This window comes from Lissotriton helveticus, chromosome 5_1 (genome assembly GCF_964261635.1).
Source record: "Lissotriton helveticus chromosome 5_1, aLisHel1.1, whole genome shotgun sequence".
Taxonomy (NCBI): domain Eukaryota; kingdom Metazoa; phylum Chordata; class Amphibia; order Caudata; family Salamandridae; genus Lissotriton; species Lissotriton helveticus.
Genome location: NC_136065.1, coordinates 1,559,533,641 through 1,559,552,213, shown reverse-complemented (window position 1 = coordinate 1,559,552,213; position 18,573 = coordinate 1,559,533,641). Strand labels below are relative to the sequence as shown.

The 18,573-nt window shown below is 46.4% G+C and overlaps 1 protein-coding gene across 1 annotated transcript in view; it reads right to left on the bottom strand.

Moving 5' to 3' along the window:
• REN (renin) overlaps positions 1 to 18,573 on the bottom strand; it is a 115,817-nt gene that overhangs the window by 41,673 nt on the left and 55,571 nt on the right. Inside the window, exons 6-7 of the mRNA XM_078644657.1 lie at positions 13,062 to 13,184; positions 11,342 to 11,486 (exon numbers count right to left, since the gene is read on the bottom strand). Of these exons, the coding sequence (XP_078500783.1) occupies positions 11,342 to 11,486; positions 13,062 to 13,184 (268 nt within the window). The remainder of the gene's footprint in view (positions 1 to 11,341; positions 11,487 to 13,061; positions 13,185 to 18,573) is intronic.

Sequence of the window (18,573 nt, the reverse complement as noted above, 5' to 3'; positions counted from 1 at the left end):
ACAGTTACACCTCATGCAGGTTTTTGCGGTATCTTCATTTCCCAGTTTTTGTGTCCAGTTTTAGATTAGATGTTACTTTCTTGTGATATTTGTATGGTTGAGAATACTATTACATGATTAGTACGGCCATTTCTAGACTCGTTTGCACTCTATTTCCTGGTGAGAAATTTGTGTTCGGCAACATCTTTAATTTCATTCTCCCTCAGTCTTTGACAAGTTGCTTGGGTTGCGTTGAACCCTGTTCTGTGTGATTCTCCCTCAGAGGTTGAGAAGTTACTTGGGTTGTGTTGTACCCTGTTCCGTGGGTTGTGTTGAACCCTGTTCTGTGTTGTTCTCCCTCAGCGGTTGAGAAGTGCTTGGGTTCTATTGAACCTTGTTCTGTGTGATTCCCACTCAGTGGCGGAGAAGAATGAGGGTCATGTTGCACCCTGTGTTTCTGAGTGTAGCTGATTGATATATATTTTGCTTTCCTCCTTCCATGGCTGAGGAAAATATTTCTGAAGCTATAATGTAACTTTTTGTTGTAGATAGATCTAAGGACACCTCTAGTTAGTTACATGTAGATTTATTGTAAGACACAGCTGAGTGCACACCTCGCCAGCTGACCAGACCATCAACTGACAAGAGTAGAACACTCAAGTACAAGTTAGAACACCCATAGGTATTCTGATAGGCTTAAGGAGGTAAGAACACAAAGGAAGGGCTAACGACCACTGTCAGCCATGTTACATGAAGAACTGATTTACTACACTTTTGTTCACAGTTTTCTCAGCGGACGGGATCTCCCCACTCATTTCTATGAGGTTAGTTTATTTAAATGTGTTGGTATGCATATTTGTACTCATGGTTTTATTTGGAGGCATTTCCATTCTCAATCCATCATCAGGTTGTTCTGGCCAACTGAAATGGTGTGTGCTGAGGGTGTTCAGTGTTTTCTCTTGCACGGTATTAGTGAGGCGTGTGATATATATGTGGTCTTTGGAATGTGGTTTGTTTGATTTATGTGTCTCTTTCTATTGTTTTTTCATAACTGATTATTGTGATTCTCTTTGGGACTTTTGCCAGTGTGAGTGTTATTCTTGTTCGTTTGTTTTGTGAAAAGTGGAGATGTGTGGTAACCTGTCTGTCTTCTATACGATGACTGTGGAATGTTATGGAGGTTCCCTGTTGACTGTCCCTGGCAGCTACCTTTAACCCTTTGTCTGAGCTGAGCTACCTTCAGCATCTGCTCTTAGCGGGTACCTGTGCCTGCCCACTGAATGAAGCCTCCGGATAACCAACAAGGTGTCTGCGAGTTCCTGCGCCTCTCACCTGCCAACTTCAATCACTACGGTATGTTATACAAAGAACCTCCGGTAGCGGTAAATACACAGTGAACTGGTGCACATGTATCGTCAACTAAGAGGAAACTACCAAAGAGAGTCCACAGGGAGGCAGCCATAGAGGGAGCCAAACAACACGAACACGAACACTCCAGTAGACAATCACACAAACAGACAATGCACAAGGACCATCCAGCAAAGGGGGCTAAACAATGGACGGCCACTAACGGGATAAAAACAAAGAGACGCTATACAAAAAACACCACAAGCGGGAGCGCAAGAAAGAGGCGTTGTACAAGGAGCCTTTGGCAGGCTCAGACAGTTGTTACACAATGAGCAGGAAGGTGAATAAAGGGAGTTATAAAAAAACAGCTGTAGATGGAAAATATTGTGCAAGGAATCCGCATTTTAAGGAGCAACGCAAAGAGACGTACAGGGAACTTCCACAGGCCGGAGCTCCACACACGAATGCACATACACAACTGACCCTTGAACGAGATTCTTCCAAGACCATGAACAACTGTCCTCCTCTCCTTATGATGCTGTGAGGATTTACGGATACCTTTCGTGGTGTCCGCTTCAGAGATGTTTTAAGGAAGGAGCATGGGCCAGGGCCCCCACCTTCGAAAGTGAGTGGGCAAGGTGAAATTGTTGCCATGATAATGTTGCTCATAAAAACCAGCTTCTTGTTCTAATTTGACAGCTGTGTATGCTTAATAGAGCACTAGGGCCATATTTACTAAGGGGTTGCACCGGGGCGAAGTCAAGCAAGGTGGGGCAACGTAGCGCAAAAACTTGCAAGGGCCTTTCCTTTTCATTACAAAGGACAGTTTGCACTGGAAAGGCGCCCCTTTCTCATTGCCTATAGTGTTGTGTGCCACTTTGCATCAAGGGGTCTGTACTTGAGTGTTACAAGAGGGGATTAATGCAGGCGCTCATATATTTCGACACAAATCCCAATCCATTAAGAAAACCAGGCCGGGCTTTGCACCGCAAAATAACACCTCCTTCAATCAGGCGCTAAAATGAGAAAATGTTGTAATTGATCAAAACTTTAGACTGTACAGAGCCCACAATATGTCAAATGTTTAAGAATTTGTCTAGAAATAAGACTTGGTACTGGCAGGGCATGCTTCCAGTACAAATCATTTACTACACAGCACACACACACACACTCACACCCTTGCAAAGGATGAGTGTGACATCAGGCAGCTTGTTTGAGCGCCATCGCTGCTTTCTATTCCTTGAGCAATGCAGTAAAGCAACCTTGCTTGCTGTGCTGTAAAAAGTTATAAATATGTCCTGTAGAGTGCATGCCTGTCCTGCCCAGCCTTAACCCGCACACATTGTCTCTTAGCCTATCTATATGTACTTCTCTGTGTACCTTCATCCTCTATATCCCGGCACTCTCTACCTCACCTTTCTCAATAAACCTCACTCAACTTAATATTTCTCTACCTCTCTCTCATGACCCCACCCGTTTCTGTATCACTCTATGTGCCTACATCTATATCCATCACTCTCATTTCCTTTCTCTATGTCAACTCTTTCTACCTCATCCATCTGTCTGTACCTCATTGCTCTTTTTCGTTCTGACCTCTCTGTAGCTCTCATCCATCTAACTTCACCTATCACACAACCTCATCACTATCTTTAGCACGCCTTTCTCCATGACTGTTTTACCTTTCTACCTCTTCCTCAGCCCTCCCTCTACCTCACCACTCCTCTTTCTTTCAGCACCTAACCTCTCAATTTATCTCGCGATTAGTTTGCTACTTCACAACTCAACCTCCCCTTTCTCTTGCTCTGCCCCTAGTCCCTTCCCTTCACCTAAGTAAATATCTTACTCCTTTCTGGCTACTTCCACTTCTCTACCTGTACCCAGTCATTAATTCCTTTCTCTCAGTCTCTTTCTCACGCAAACATGTATTTATCTCTAGACCTCCTTCTTCATTTCAACTCACCCCTTTAATTCAACTAATTCTTTCTGGATAAATCTTTCTAACTTACTCTCTCCCCCTCCCACAATGCTCTACCTCTATATAAACATCATCTCTCTTTCTCTTCTTCGCGTATGTATCCCAACTTCCTCTTTTTGCTCTACACTACATTTCTCTTCCCCAGTACTCTCTTTACCTGACACAGTTTTCTATACAAGCTCTCATTTTTACCTCTCTACCTTTCATCTCTTCGATTTTCCTCATTGTGTCTGTCTAACTCGTGTTGCATCTACCTCTGTCTAATTCACATCTTTTTCTACATTACTTTCCTCACTAGTTCCTCCCCTGGAGTACTGTACTCCTTTGCTTCTCTCAACATTTCCTTTTCCCTATCTCCATACATAGGCTGGACGTAATTTTCTCTGATAATATTTGGCAGTCTTTTACAGAGACATTACCGCTTACATGGTCTGATCATTTTGCGGTTATGTTTAATATAAAAAACTGCAGTCAAACTCTCTAAGATTCCAACCTCCCTTTAAATGATGAAGAGTTCCCATGGTATAAAATCGACTCCCTCACCTTTGGAAGAAATTCTTGTGGTCTCTTTGCCTATAGTCACTAATAATCTTTACCAAGCCACAATTGATTATCATTCCTGGCTAGATCTGGCTATCAGTCAGTTAGCCCCTGGAAAAAGTTGCATCTAATAGGAGAGCCACGCCATTGCAACCATGGTTTTCAGATAAACTAAGAGATTCTAAACAGCTCTAGACAGGAGGGCAGATGGACGCAGAACTACGATCAAATGGAAAAAAAAAGTTTTATAAACAAAAAATGAATGAATACAAAGCCTTGATTTATAAAGAAAAAACTGCCTATTTTACGCAAAAAATAAAAACATCTAAAAATTCCACCAAAGAGTTAGTCACAAATGTAAAAAGAAACTTGCTAATATGGAGGATACCAACAAGGCCAATAGAAACCAATCCCTGAGTAACACCATAGCATCCATCTTTCAGGTGAAGGTTGCAGATATTTATAATATCTTCACAGCAAAGACTCAACAGGCCCCTCCATCTGTTATGTTATGTTATCCATTTTGTAAAGCGCTCAGCTGCCCCAGCAAAGGGGCGTCCCGGCGCTGACCACGGGAGGACACAACAACTATGTAGACCGGCCTAACAAGAAAGACAGCAGGAGGAGACCTAAGGTAACGGGAACAGGAAGGTTTTGATAGCCTTCCTGAAAGATGGCAGAGAGTCCATGGCGCGGATATGGACGGGAAGGGAATTCCATAGTTTGAGGGCAAGGTACCGGAAAGCACGGCCGCCCGACCTGGAGAGTCTAATTCTAGGCACCACTGCCAAATGGGACTCTGCTGAACAGAGAGGACGGGAAGGGACATAGTGGGGGATCAGGTCGCCCAAAAGGACAGGACTCGCGCACTTCAGGATTTTAAAAGAGAGACATAGTGTTTACGTTTATCCACAGGAAGCCAGTGTAGCTTACGGATGGTACTAGCAACTGAGCAGAAACGCGGCAAGCCCACCAGTGCGCTGGCGGCATCGTTTTGAATGCGCTGCATTCTCAGTATTTCCGCCTTCTTTGCCCCTAGGAGAAGTGAGCTCGAGTAATCGAGGCGTGAGAGGACGGTAGCTTGTACGATGAGTTGACGAACAGAGGGGACAAAATATTTTTAAATGGGTCTCAGACCACGCAGGGTGCCAAAGCACAAGGCGGCTACTTGTTTAGTGTGAGCCTGAAAGGAAAGGGAGGAGTCCATCATGACACCAAGGTTCTTGACTACGTTTTTAGGGGAGGGAATTGCTCCCAGGGCTGACGGCCACCACTGCTCAGTCCATAGATTGGCGTTCTTGCCTACCAACAGGACCTCCGTTTTCCCGGCATTTAATTGTAGGCGATTGGCTGCCATCCAATCGGCCACTGCCGTCATACCGTATTTGAATCTGGAGGCAGAGGGGGAAGAACCGTCTGCCAAGGTGACTACTAGCTGCGTGTCGTCAGCATAAGAGACTATCGCAAGGTCCCATAGCTTGGCGACCGCATCTAGGGGCTGGACGTATAAATTAAAGAGCAGTTGGCTCAGGGACTAGCGTGAGTCTGAGAGGAGTAAGGGGGTACTGATACACGGAAGGATCTATTTGTCAGGAATGAGCGGAGCCATCTCCTGAGGTGTTTTGTCTGGAGGCTGAACCAGAGAGATCATCTTGGAGCCAAGATGGAAACGGCAGCTCTCATACAGAACTAGAACTTTTTTCTTAATTTCTGGCCTTGATGTCTGATCAAGTTCTGGACCTTCTCCAATCGATAACATCTGTCTCCCCCCTGGACCTCGGTCCTCTTAAGATTATGCAGTTAGCCCATAAAATAATATCTAGCCAGTTGGAAAACATTTTTATGAAATGTTTAGCTAATGCTATTTCCTGTAGGTGTGAAGAATAGCCTCAATACTGCCATTACTTAAGAAATCCAATATGAGTCATTTAGACCCCAACAATTCTTGGTCAACATCACGCCTCCTTTTTGCAACCAAGATTGTCGAAAAGGCACTAAGTAAAAAAGTGACATTATTTCTCGAATCCAATCACCTCCTGTACCCATCACAATTTAGTTTCAGGGGGGAAACATAGTGCTGAATCAGCCGTGATTGTTGTCTCAGAAGAGCTGAGAGCCACCTTAGATGAAGGTAGTATTGCAGCCTTGATCCAGCTGGATTTCTCGGCTGCATTTTATACAGTCAATCATGTCATATTGATTGACCGTCTCCACGCCTTAGGCATCAGGGGAACTGCACTTTCTCTTCTGAAATCATTCCTATCAGAGAAAGAACTATTTGTGGCTATGGGTGGCTTTTCTTCCAGTTCATTATCTGTGCCATGTGGGGTAAATCAGGGCTCGTCCATAAGCCCTACTCTTTTCAATCTTTATGTTACCCCTTTGGTTAGACTCATCAAAATGTTTGGGTTCTCATTGGTGAGTTATGCAGATAATGCACAGATCGTAGTCTCAGTATGCAGGAAATCCTAGGACTCTGCAAGCAGATTCCATAGCTGCATGTTGCCGATCAGCAATTGGATGTCCAATATTTGTTTAAAATAGGGCTGGTTGTAGTTTGCGAAGTAGCGCTACGCACAACGCGAGCTACGCGTAGCACTACGCGAACTGCGTAGTACCCTGTTTGCACTGTTTAAGATGCCGTTTTCAATTATTGCACAGTGCGGACAAGCATCCGGCACTGTGCAATCATTGAAAACGGCATCTTGCACAGTGCGAGCTGTAGTTTTCTGCCGCTCAAGTAGATTTTTACTCGAAGGCAGTTTTCTCAACGCGGACTGGTAGTTTCTCACCGTGAGCGGTCGCGAGCATACGCGACCACTCACAATGAGAAACCTGACCTCCCCGCGTTGAGCATCTCGCCGGGAGGTTTATTTTCCACGCTCGCGATCGGCAACATGATGTTGCTGATCGCGAACGAGTAAAAAGTCTCGCCGGGATGTCATTTTGCTTGCTCACCAACTTCACGTTGAGGACCGCAAGCAAGCAAAAAATGTGCTACGTGCAGTTCGCGTAATGCGAAGTAGCGCAAACTTCGAAAACTACGCGAGTGTAGCGTAGGGTTTTGCCCAGGGTTAGTTTAAAACTGAACTCCGGGAAAACTGTAGTACTGCTGCTGGGAACAATACTTCTTTTTGGTCTTCAGCCAGGTGGCCACAGGAATTAGGCACCCTTCAAACACTGGTCTCTAAAATAAAAAAGGTTGGGATCGTTTTTGATGACAAACTGTCATTTGAAAAGCAAATCAATGATGTGGCCTTTACATCTTTCTTTGTTTAAAAGATCTTGAAAAAGGTCTTTCTGTATATTCCGCAAGATTTGCAGAAGCTGGTTCTCACGCCCTTGTGCTCTTGAAACTGGACTATTGTAATGCCTTATACTTCAATATGCAGCAGAGACTTTTAAACAAAGTACAAGGTCTGTAGAATGCTGGTGCGCACATCTTACATGGGATTCCCAAGGATCAATCAGCATCATAGGCCTTGATCCAGCTTCATTGGCTACCTATCCAGAAATGCATTGACTTCAAAGCATTATGTATTGCTTTTATAACTTTGAATAGCTCAGGTCCAGACCATCTAAAACTGAAGTTCACATGGTACTGTCCATCTAGAGATCTGCGATCCTCTTCAGCCTACAATGTGCTCCTCCCTAAATTCAAAAGAGCCCATTGGGGCAGCTGAGGTTTTATACACTGTACGGCCATGCAGTGGAATTCCCTCTCATTATAGCTGAAGAAAAGCACAGGCCTTCTTTCATTTAGGAAAGCTTTGAAGACATGGCTTTTTAATCAATAGGCTTCTCTCAATATGCTAGGTCTTGAATAATTTCCTGTTTTTCTCCTTTCGCTGTGCCTTCCGTTGCTGGCAGCACCAAGACGCCTTCGGCCATAACGTGCTATACAAAATAATTTTTCATTTCATTTAATTTCAGCTCTAATGACCTCTCTAGCGCACTCTGAAACCGTACCTATTTTCTAACTCTCTTTCTCTACCTACAACTTCCTGTCTACCTCTCTTTATTTTTCATTCAGGCTACCTTGCATTTCTCTATTTACTTTACTTATCTCCCTTCCTCACAAATCTTTCTAAATCATCTCTATCCCTACCTCCTTCTCCTTCTACTTCATGTCTCTAGCTTTACTGTTCTCTTTATGTCTCTGCCCTTCTCTTTATCCTGCCCAACCCATTCCTCTTACTCAGCAGGGCCACAAGAACATGTCTAGCCTGAGAAGTGCACACAAATATTAAATGTTAACCAATGGAATAGGTAAAATCCTCAGAGCAGTACTTTGATTGTTACTGCTGCAGCAAGAACGCCAGTGCCAGGGGATATATTTGTGATGACAAATATTCAGTAACTAAAGCTAAAAATCAATGGCTTTGTGCATATATATATTTTTGTATTTCAGACTAGTCCTCTAAACATCTAACAAATCCTCCATAGGATGCTTTCACTACAATTTGGAGTAACAAACTGATTTTAAGCATAAAAGTTAGTTAACTTCCACCACAGCTACCCTAGCAACACCGACACAACTGACCTCCCAGAAAGCATGAGCAACACTGGCCTCAAGCAACTTGTCACCGACCCTACCCACATAGCAGGACACATGTTCGACCCCATTTTTATGTACAGCGACTGAGTCAAGTACAACCATGTCTCCCAGCTCACTTGGATCGACGACTACAGCATCAACTTCACAATTGCAGGACCTTCCAGCACTGGCACCATAGCTCCCAGCTCCATGCACAGAAACTGGAAAAATATATCAGAAGACCAGTGGAACAATGCCCTCAACTCTCACTTCCCAGACAACAGCAACCCAGAACAGGCTGCAAAGAACTCCTCCCGTGGTTTACAGAATACGTCGACGCAATAGCCCCTGCCATGTCAGCCAAATCCAAAGAACTTGCCAGAAGAGCCAGCTGGTTAACCCCACAGCTGAAATCCACCAAATGCAACTGTCTGCAACTAGAAAGGAAGTGGTGCACAAGCAAGGAGACAGAAGACCACACCACCTTCAAGACAGCATTCTACTAGACCACCGCCTCCTGAAAGAAACAAAGAACAACGCCCTAGCAGACCACAAAGAAGCCAGCACAAATCACAGCAACGGATTCTTCACCATCATGCAGGAGTTCTCCAACCCCGCAGGTGCCAAGAACATCACCCTCTCCCAAGAACTGTATGACACCCTGGCGGACTTCTTCCACAACAACATCTCAGCCATCCAAGAACAGTTCAAACCCAAACTCCCTGCTGCTGACAGTCTCAGCCTGCTCACATCCATGAACACAAACCCGAAACACCTGCTCACTCATTGGGACCCTCTCACAACTCAAGCCACACACTTCATCATGAACTACATGCAATCGGGAGCACCCATGGACTCCTGCCCCCTCCACATCTTTAACCTTGGCCGCAAGATGATTGGCAATGAGTTAAAGAAAGTCCTGAACACATTCATCACCTCTGCCTCCTTCCCTGAGGGCTGGAAACACCCTGAGGTGAGGCCCATTCTGAAGAAACTATCCGCCGACCCAGAAGAGCGGAAGACCTACCGGCCCATCTCCCTGCTCCCCTTTCCAGGGAAGGTTCTTGAGAAGGCAAGCAACCAGCAACTCTCTGAGTACCTGGAACACCACAAACTCCTGAACCCCTCTCTCCATCTGGATTTTGAGCCAACCACAGCACTGTGACAGCCTTGACCGCAGTCAAGAACATCAGGGCCACCGGAACATGGCAAAATGGCAGCCCTCGTCCTCTTGGACATATCAGCTGCCTTCAACACTGTTTTTCATCATGTCTTGATCAACAGACTCCATCACATCAAAATCCAACGAGATGCCTCCAAATGGATTGCCTTATACCTCACAGGAAGAGCTCAGAGAATCCGTCTCCCATCGTTCACCTTGAAACCCAAGAATATCATCTGCGGAAACCCCCTAGGATCATCCCTAAGCCCCACCCTCTTCAACATGTACCCCCTTGGTCAACACCATCAGATTGCACGGACTCAACATCATCTCCTACACCAACGACAACCAGCTCATCCTCTCGCTGCCAGAAGACCCCTTCACCACCAGAACCAACTTACACAGCTGTATGATGAATGCCGCTGACTGGATGAAGGACAACTGTTTCAAGCTCAACACGGACTAGACGGAAGTCCTCATATTTGGAAACAACACCTTGCCATGGACCAACGCATGGCAACCTGCTAACCTCTGCCAATGCTCCACACTGACAGAACATGCCTGCAACCTCGCTATCATCTTGGACAGCAAGCTATCTATAAAGAAACAGGTAAATGCAGTCCCACCCGTCTGCTTCCACACCCTACGCGTGCTCCACAAGATTTTCAGGTGACTCCCAGTCAACACCATAAGAGCATTCATGCAGGCCCTCATCACCAAGATGCTGGACTATGGGAACATACCTCACCGTAGGAATCACCGCATTTCTCCTGAAGATACTACAGACTAAACAAAACTCAGCAGCAAAACTCATCCTCGACCTCCACAGGTGGACCCACATCACACAACACCTCAAGAAGCTACTCTGGCTCCTAAACCAGAAGAGATGCCAGTTCAAGATTTTGACCCACACATACAATGCACTGTACAATGAAGGACCAGCATATATCAACAAACGCATTGCCTTCCACTAACCAACCAGACACTTACCATCCTTCTCTCTCTTCCACACAGACACCCCCCGCTGCGCCAGATCCATCGAAGCAACAGAGGAGGATGCTCCATCTCACACCTGGCAGCAAAAGCTTGGAATGACCTTCCTGTGTGCCTCAGGACCGCCTCAACATTCTGGGAAGTCAGGAAAGGACACCACGAAGCAGCTAGCAACTCAGGCACCTTGAGGCCCTCATGGGTGATTTGCCACGTTTTATAAATTCGTGATTAATTGACTATAAATTGGAATTTCACAAATTGACCTATTAGTACATCGGTCACTTTGTATAATGTTTTACTGATCGCAAAAATACTAATGACAGTTTTTTGCAATTCATATTTAGTCCATTGGGCCCTTAGTTGTTTCCACATTGGTGCATGAGCGTACCTCACTGCAATTCGGGGTGGAATGGAGTAGACCGATTTCTCTCAGGGAATGGGAAGGCCACCCCAACAATGTAAAGTGGAATAAGGAACAACAGAGAACTCTCTTCCTCTTTGACTATTGAGAAAAGAAGTCAAAACAAGTATTCTACTTTCTACAATCCTAAACAAAGAAGAAATCCTGGAGAAATTGTCCCACCGCACCCACCATAGTTAATCTTGTCTATATTTCACCTTGTTTAGCCTTGTCAAATATCGGTTCCCACCCACCTCTTCTGGGGAGTTGCCTTGCACATCTCATATGTGCTTTTCATTGCTCTTCTACTCCCAGTAGTGGAGAAGCTTCATTAGAAATTACCAAGGTGAAGAGTTTGAATGCTGTTGTCCCCCCACTATTATCAAATATTCTGAAAAAGCAGATTACCTCTCCCTCTGCCAATTCAGTAGCGCCGACGGCCTTCATCAGCACTGACACCGAGCCGGCTGGCCCGGTGATGTAAGATGCTCCGGTGTCGATGGCTACAGAACAGCCTTCACTGCAGAACAGAAGCTCTGCACCAATGGAGATCCTGCAGAGGGTGTTAGAAAAGGACACAGATTACTACAGGGACTCCAAGTAATGAGAGACAACTCAAAGTAGAAACACCCTGTTGACAAGGGAGAAGATATAATTATTAAAGTCATCCAGTGTGAGGTGGAGTGAGAATTCTACCTACAGAGATTCGAAGGAGTCTGCTTCCAGTGCGAGGAACCACATGATGCAACAAGACTATTAGCCACAGATGGCACCACTGCTGCTAGGTTGTCTAAACAGAGAGTGGGTGTCTCTTACTTCTACGGCCGTACAGAGACAGAGGTAAGGAGCCCTTTCTGTTACCAGTAGATCAAATACAGCTATAAGGAGTCACCTGCTAATACCGACTTACAAGTGGTAGTGCAATTACAGAAATAAGAAGCACCTGGTTACTACTGGTAGTCGACGGACAGAGAGAGGTAAGAAGTCTCTTACTACTGGGAGCCCAAGAATGGAGATAAGAAGTACCCTGCTACTTTTGTTAGCCCAAGGAGTTCCGGGCTCCTACTGACAACCCAGAGACAGAGATATGGAGTCCCCTAATACTTTGGTGGCACAAGAACAGAGGGAATGGGTCCCCTGCTACTATTGGCAGCACACGTACAATGATAAGGAGTCCCCTGTAACTTCTAGCAACCCAAGGGCAGAGATACGGTGCCCCCTGCTAGTATAGTAATACTGGCAGCGGAAAGAGTGAGACAAGGAGTTGTCTGTTATTACTGGATGGAGCTGAGAAGTCCGCTGCTACTACTGACAGCCCAAGGGTTGTGATAAGGAGCCTCTGCTATTACCGGCTGTCCACGGAAGGACTACTACAGACTGAGGGCCATAGTTATAAATAATGCATGCCACACAATGCAGCAAGCAACCTTACTGCACTGCATAACATGGAAAGGGCAGGATTGCACCATATTTACCTTTGTACGGCGCATTCGTGTCCTTTCCTAGAGCTGGCATACTTTTGGCTGTCTAGCTTCAATGCAGGCACCCTTGGATCATGCTACAAGGGTGCCTGCGTTGCAGCAGGATCACTTATTGTGCAGGAAGGAACACTTACCTGAACAAATACAATACTCAGAGGCATTTTCCTCTTTCATAGTGTGCAGCACACATAGAAAGAGGAAACAACAAGAGGAAGATATTTCTCCTTGTGGCGGCTCTGACGCATTACCAGGTCCACCAATGTTGGTAAATCTGGGAATGTGTTGGAGTCCATGGGTGGATATGTGGGAGCACCCAAGTTCCACCCATGGTACACCTTCCTGCTGCAGAGCACCGCAAGACAGCAGATCGCTGGTATCCTAGCGTGGCTTTATAAATCTCATTTAGGTTTTACGTCGCCCTTGCATCCCCTTGCGTGGAGCAAGGGTGACACAAAACCTTGATAAATATGAGTTGGGAAGGGAGGGAATCCTCAGCCTGTACTGAGGAAGGGAGCTGCATGGAGGACCCCCTTCCTAGATGCAATCAAAGAGAGGGAAGAGAAGGCTCACATCGAAAGAGGGAGAGAGAAATAAATGCACAGACTAGGCGTGTGCCCCAGTGGGTGCTCAGGCTCTTACTCACTCACCCTTTCATGCCGATTTGCCAATTGTCACTCCTGATGAGGTCCATGTACTGGAAGCTTCCAGTGTAGTAGTTGGGGTCAGATCCTCCCAGCACAATTTCTCCACCGGTGCTTAAATGTGTGTCCCTGGAGGAGGCAAGTGACCAACCCAGAGTAAGTTAAACCATCTTATACATGCATCGAAGCACAAGTGAGATCATAAGACACAACCCGGACAAGCCCAGAGCTGCTAGTGCAGCTTCTATTAGTGACACAGGTCTAGACTGCCACAAGCGTGTGGGAGGCGTGACAGGAGGAATAGTGAGGCAGGGTAGAAATTAAGAGTGAAGCAATACAAATTCAAGGCTCATGCCATTCTACCAACACGTTTCTCTTTCTGTGAATCTGAAGAGTACTTGCCTCTGGGGCTGACCCAATGATAATTTTCCTAAAAGCTGGGTTAATGTTTCGTTCATCACCTCGTTCATCTCTCCTTCCCTCCATCCAGCAGCCCAAGCACGCACACCCTCATATTTCTTCTATTGATCAATTTATTGATGTTTCCATCTGCCATTCTACCTCTCCTTCAATTCGTCTTTATTTTCATCCATCACTTGGCAAGATTCTTCCATTTATTTGTTCGTCCATCTATCATTCCGTTTGTGTTTGTCCCTCTAGCCATTCATCCAGCTTTATATCTTTATATAACTGTCTACACTAACATTCCAAATACTATCCTTCATATTTCTAAATCCTCCCTCTTCCGATTACTGTTCCTACATACCAGAAGAAGGGGGTTGAATGCACCTACGGCTTGTTCTGTATAAGTCCCTTTTCGACCACACCCGGAGGTGCACGTCAGGAAGCTATATGCTGAAGTTCTGAAGAGTCACCATTTTTAGGGTTTGTCGCTTGTGAATCCCCTCACTCATTGAAACTGTTTGCATAGCATTATGTGTGTGTGTGTGATACATGTGATACATGTGTGCTGCCTCTTCCCCCTTGGGCCAGGGGATGAACTGGACTGGAAGAGATGGACCCCTCAGAACGGATGAATGCAAACCTGTACCCCTGAGGACTATTACCCCATATGGTTTACCTGCATCCATTGGGAACATGGATGCTGAAGGCCCCTTGCACCACGTTTTTTATGTTGTGGCTCCTGCACATGTTCCAGGTGGCTCATGCTACAAGGAACTTGGGCAGGTCCTTGTGCAAGTGGGTGGGTGGCAATCCCAGCATGGAGCAGTTGATGCACATCCCTACGCTGCCTCCCTCTGCAACTTGGTGGTGCTTTGGGACTCACTCCTGATAATCCCACTCGCCACCCTAAGAAGCACCATGGGATGAGGGGGACCCTCCAACTAATGCCCAGACAAAACCAAATGTATTTACAACCCCACCACCCACTACCACTAAATCCGACGGTGGTGATGATATCTCCTCACCGAAGACCTACGTTCCAGATGCTTCAGAGAGACTGTGAACCATTCAAGCCTCCCAATGGTGCTGGAGACCAAGACTGGTAAATCTGATTAGATGTTCTCCTCTTGTAACAGGACCTACGCAACTTTGTAGTTCAGGTGACAGGTGTGGAAGGGAAGATCTCTGACTTGGAAGCCTCCGTCATGACCCTCAAGATGGAGGTGGCCAGCCTGATGACGGCACCCCACATCTTGGGGGACTGTACAGATGATAACAAAAACCAGGCCAGGTGGAACAACTTAGGGTTCATTGGGTTTTCTGAAGGGTTCAAAGGGGCGTCTCTGGAGAACTTCGTGAAACTATGGATTTTGTCCTAGATCCTGCACGGATGCCTTTCATCCTTCTTTGTTATCGAGAGTCAAGAAAGCCCACAGATCACGGACAGCAAAACCACCCCAGGGTGCCCCTCCTCCTCCGCTGATCACTAAAATCCTACATATAGCGGCAGGGACAACATTCTTCTTCCCGCCAGGGAGACGGAGGTGGTGTGCTTCCAATCCAGTAAGACCCTTGTCTTCCCTGACAGCACTTAACTTGTTGAACAACAACAGAACATTTTGGAGGCTGTTAAGCAAAAACTGTGAGAATTGCATATTACATATATGCTCTTATTACCAGCAAGGCTTAGATTCATTTATGCCTCCAAATTTCGCTTCTTTGATACTCCCAAGGTGGCTAGGGATTGGATGATGGAACAACGACCCCTGTGTGATAACACTCCCTCCCCTTGGGGCCCGACACCTTCGGGAGGCCATGTCCCAGAGTCTGCAGCAAACATAAATATGTAGGAGGAGAACCCACACAGATGGCTCTTTGGCATCCTCTGCCATGGGGATGGATGGCCCTGAATGTAGGCACCGGTGATGGGCTGCCGATGCCACCTGCCTCTCACGGTAGGAAGCCCTCCACACAACAGTCCTTCTACTTTGTGGACCACGACTGAGCATCCAACTGATTGAACCACATGGAAGACCCATTCAATGATGAAACTTGTTTCACCAGCAGCCCGTTATCCGACCTAAGGACCCAGTCTCCGGAGGGTTGACCTGGACGGATGACCCCAGTAATAGTACTCACTTGTAGGTACTGGTCTTGTTGGGGCAACATATGTTTCCTGGGTGGAAGTGTAGGGTGGAGGGATTTGAAGGGACTGTTCAAGGAGGATTTTGACCCTGTTGGTTGCAGTGCATTGACAGTGCAAGCATTGGTCCGAAACATTTGTATGCAGTTGCAGAGGGTTGCTTACCAGCTGACGCCTACATTGGGGTTTCCCTGGAAGACCCGGTTCCTCTGCTTTGCCCTCCACACATCTAACAACCCAAACCAGGGTGGTGCTTAAAATTATGGCATGAAATGTTAATGCCTTAATGACCGCATTAAATGTGACGCAGTGCTGGGATTAGCAAAATGCCAGTCACTGGATATCCTCCTATTACAGGAAACACATCTTCTGGGCACTCAATGACCCTTCCTGTCTCTATATGGCTATGAAAGAATATACCACACTGGTTTCTCTAAGGGCTTCCAGGAGGGTGGCTATCCTCATCCATAAACGTGTACCTATGGTGGTCTGCCGTAGCGCGTCAAACATGCAGGGTGTATGTAGTGGTGGAGGGCGTGATTGCAGGCTGGATGTACAACCTGGTTTGTGTGCATGTCCCTCCCTAGCTGCATGGGAACACCCGTGATGTAGTTAAAGCCGCTTTACTGGAGCTCCCACGCAGCATTACAGCAACGCAAGACAAGCTAAAACAATGTCAAGTGGAGGAACTAAAGCCTATATTACACATGTGGAAGATCAATCAGGTGAGGAACACACTGAATTCCAACAGGTGGGGATTGACAGAGCATCTTGATGAGGCAAGATCTTGCTGGATTAAATCCCAAAGCACACAGTAGGTTGGAGAGAGTGATCCCATATGTTGAGGATATGTTGTGGATCTGGCCTGTGGGAAGGTTGCAAAAGCCTGAGCAATCGCATCCATGGTTGCGGAATACTATTGATTCCTCTCTGCAAAGTTGGTGAGGACCCCATGAGAGTTTACTGCTCCATTGATAGCGGACCTACCACTATCTACTATACCGCTCCCTAAAATAGCTGCCTTAGAACAACTGATTACTCTGAAAGAGATAAATTATGTTCTGTACTATATAAAATCTGGCAAAACGCCGGACATTGATGGGTACCCAATGGAATACTATCAGAAACTCTTCAGGTCCCTCCTCCCCAACTGCTAGCTCTACACAATGAGGCCATAGTGACGAGCCACTTTCCCAGACGAGCTAAACATAGCGACCACAGTGGTCCTACACAACGACGGGCGCCCCCCAGAGGAATGGGTGTCCTATCGCCCAATCTCACTTCTCAACTGGGAATTCAAATTATATGCCAAAGTTCTAGCTAACACACTTCTCAAAGTCATACACTAACTGATTCACTTGGAGCAATGTCCTTTAGGAAGCAACATGGTACACAGCACTGCATCTGTAGGGTACAGACAGTAGTGGCTATCGACAGCAGCTCCAGCGGGCCAACGCCTTTCTCCTCATTGATTTTAAAAAGGGTTTTTACTTCCTTGACTGGGAATTTCTGTTGGACACCCTGTGACGATTTGGTTTTGGGTCTCGCTTTGCGTCGTAGATGCGGACACTAAAGGTTGACCTGACTGCACAAGTACTGGTTAATGGGGTACTATCACAGGTGGTTCTGATACAGCGGGCACCAGACAGAGGTGTCCCGTCTCCACTTCTCCTCGCGACCCCTGATTACTCCCAAATGACGTCCATGCCCCCACCCCTGATTTGCAGCGGCTTGTCTTACACCCCAGAATGAATTCCGTTTGGTTAACAAAAGGCATCGGTTACCAGCAGGGAGATAGTAAGGGGAACCAAACACAGCCCCGGCAAAGAACCAGCCTTGCTCTCTTCATCTCCTCATGCAATCTCTTAATCTCTCTCTTTCCATCCATCCATTCCCTTTCTCTCCTCTCTTCTTCCTCTCCCCTACCCCTTCCCCTTTCTCTCAGCCTTCCTGTGCCTGCTGCAATTAACTTCGGGCACTGCCGAAAGCGACAAAGGTAACAGGAGTTGCCTTCTGCGCTGAAACCGGCATCCAGCCCCACCTGAAAAATGCCAGCTGGAATAAAAGGTCTGTCCTGCCCTGGTTACAGCATCAAGGAACAAGTGCCTACCAAAAAAAGACAGAATAATCATCAATAGTTGCCTTGTTGACACAAGAATCAATGTCTTGACATACTGTCAGCGACATGTTCCTCAAAGTGATGACTTAGGGGGTAGAACGACCTGCAAGTGTGCCCAGGAATATTCATGCGTTGCACCAGTACCATGGAGGGAAGCGGGTGGGAGTTAGAAGGGAAAACGTTAGAGCCAGTACCAGCTTTAAGCACAAAGGAAGCAGGGAGTCCAAGCAGAACAAGTTACCGCACGGAGCCCAAGGGCACAGGGTGGTGTGTTAGTGAGGTGACAGCTTGGCTTAGTTTGTTAGATCTTCTTACTTCGAGCTTCTGAAAAGAGAGAAAAATCAAATACAAGAATCACCACCTCCATCCTGCCTGAAGCTCTTCTGTTATTCCAGTCCTGGGGTTCACGCGCAGAGCTGCTAAAACACACACACCCTGTCTGCATTTCAGTACTGCCTTTCACTCTCCCCCTCCCCATGCACCTCACTCCAGACCTGTACCACCTCCTGCTTTTGCAATGCTGCCTTACAAATGAACCCTTAAAAGCTTGAGCCTGGCTCGAGCCAGATGCCCGGCTCTGGCTCAAGGTCCTCATAGACCCTGGAGCCCCACACGATCCGATACCAGTTGAGTGAGAGTAAACAATGACACATTGCCTATTGGCACCTCTTAATAATAGACAATGCGCCCATGTTGGTGGTACAGCTTGCTGGTTTTCACAAGCAGTGAAAAGTAGCATTTTGTTAAAAACACCAACACGAACACAATGCCTTTTATCACCTCTCTCTAAAAGACAGTGCGCCCTTGTTGATATTTTTCAAAATTGTAACAGAATGCGGCGGGAGCATGTG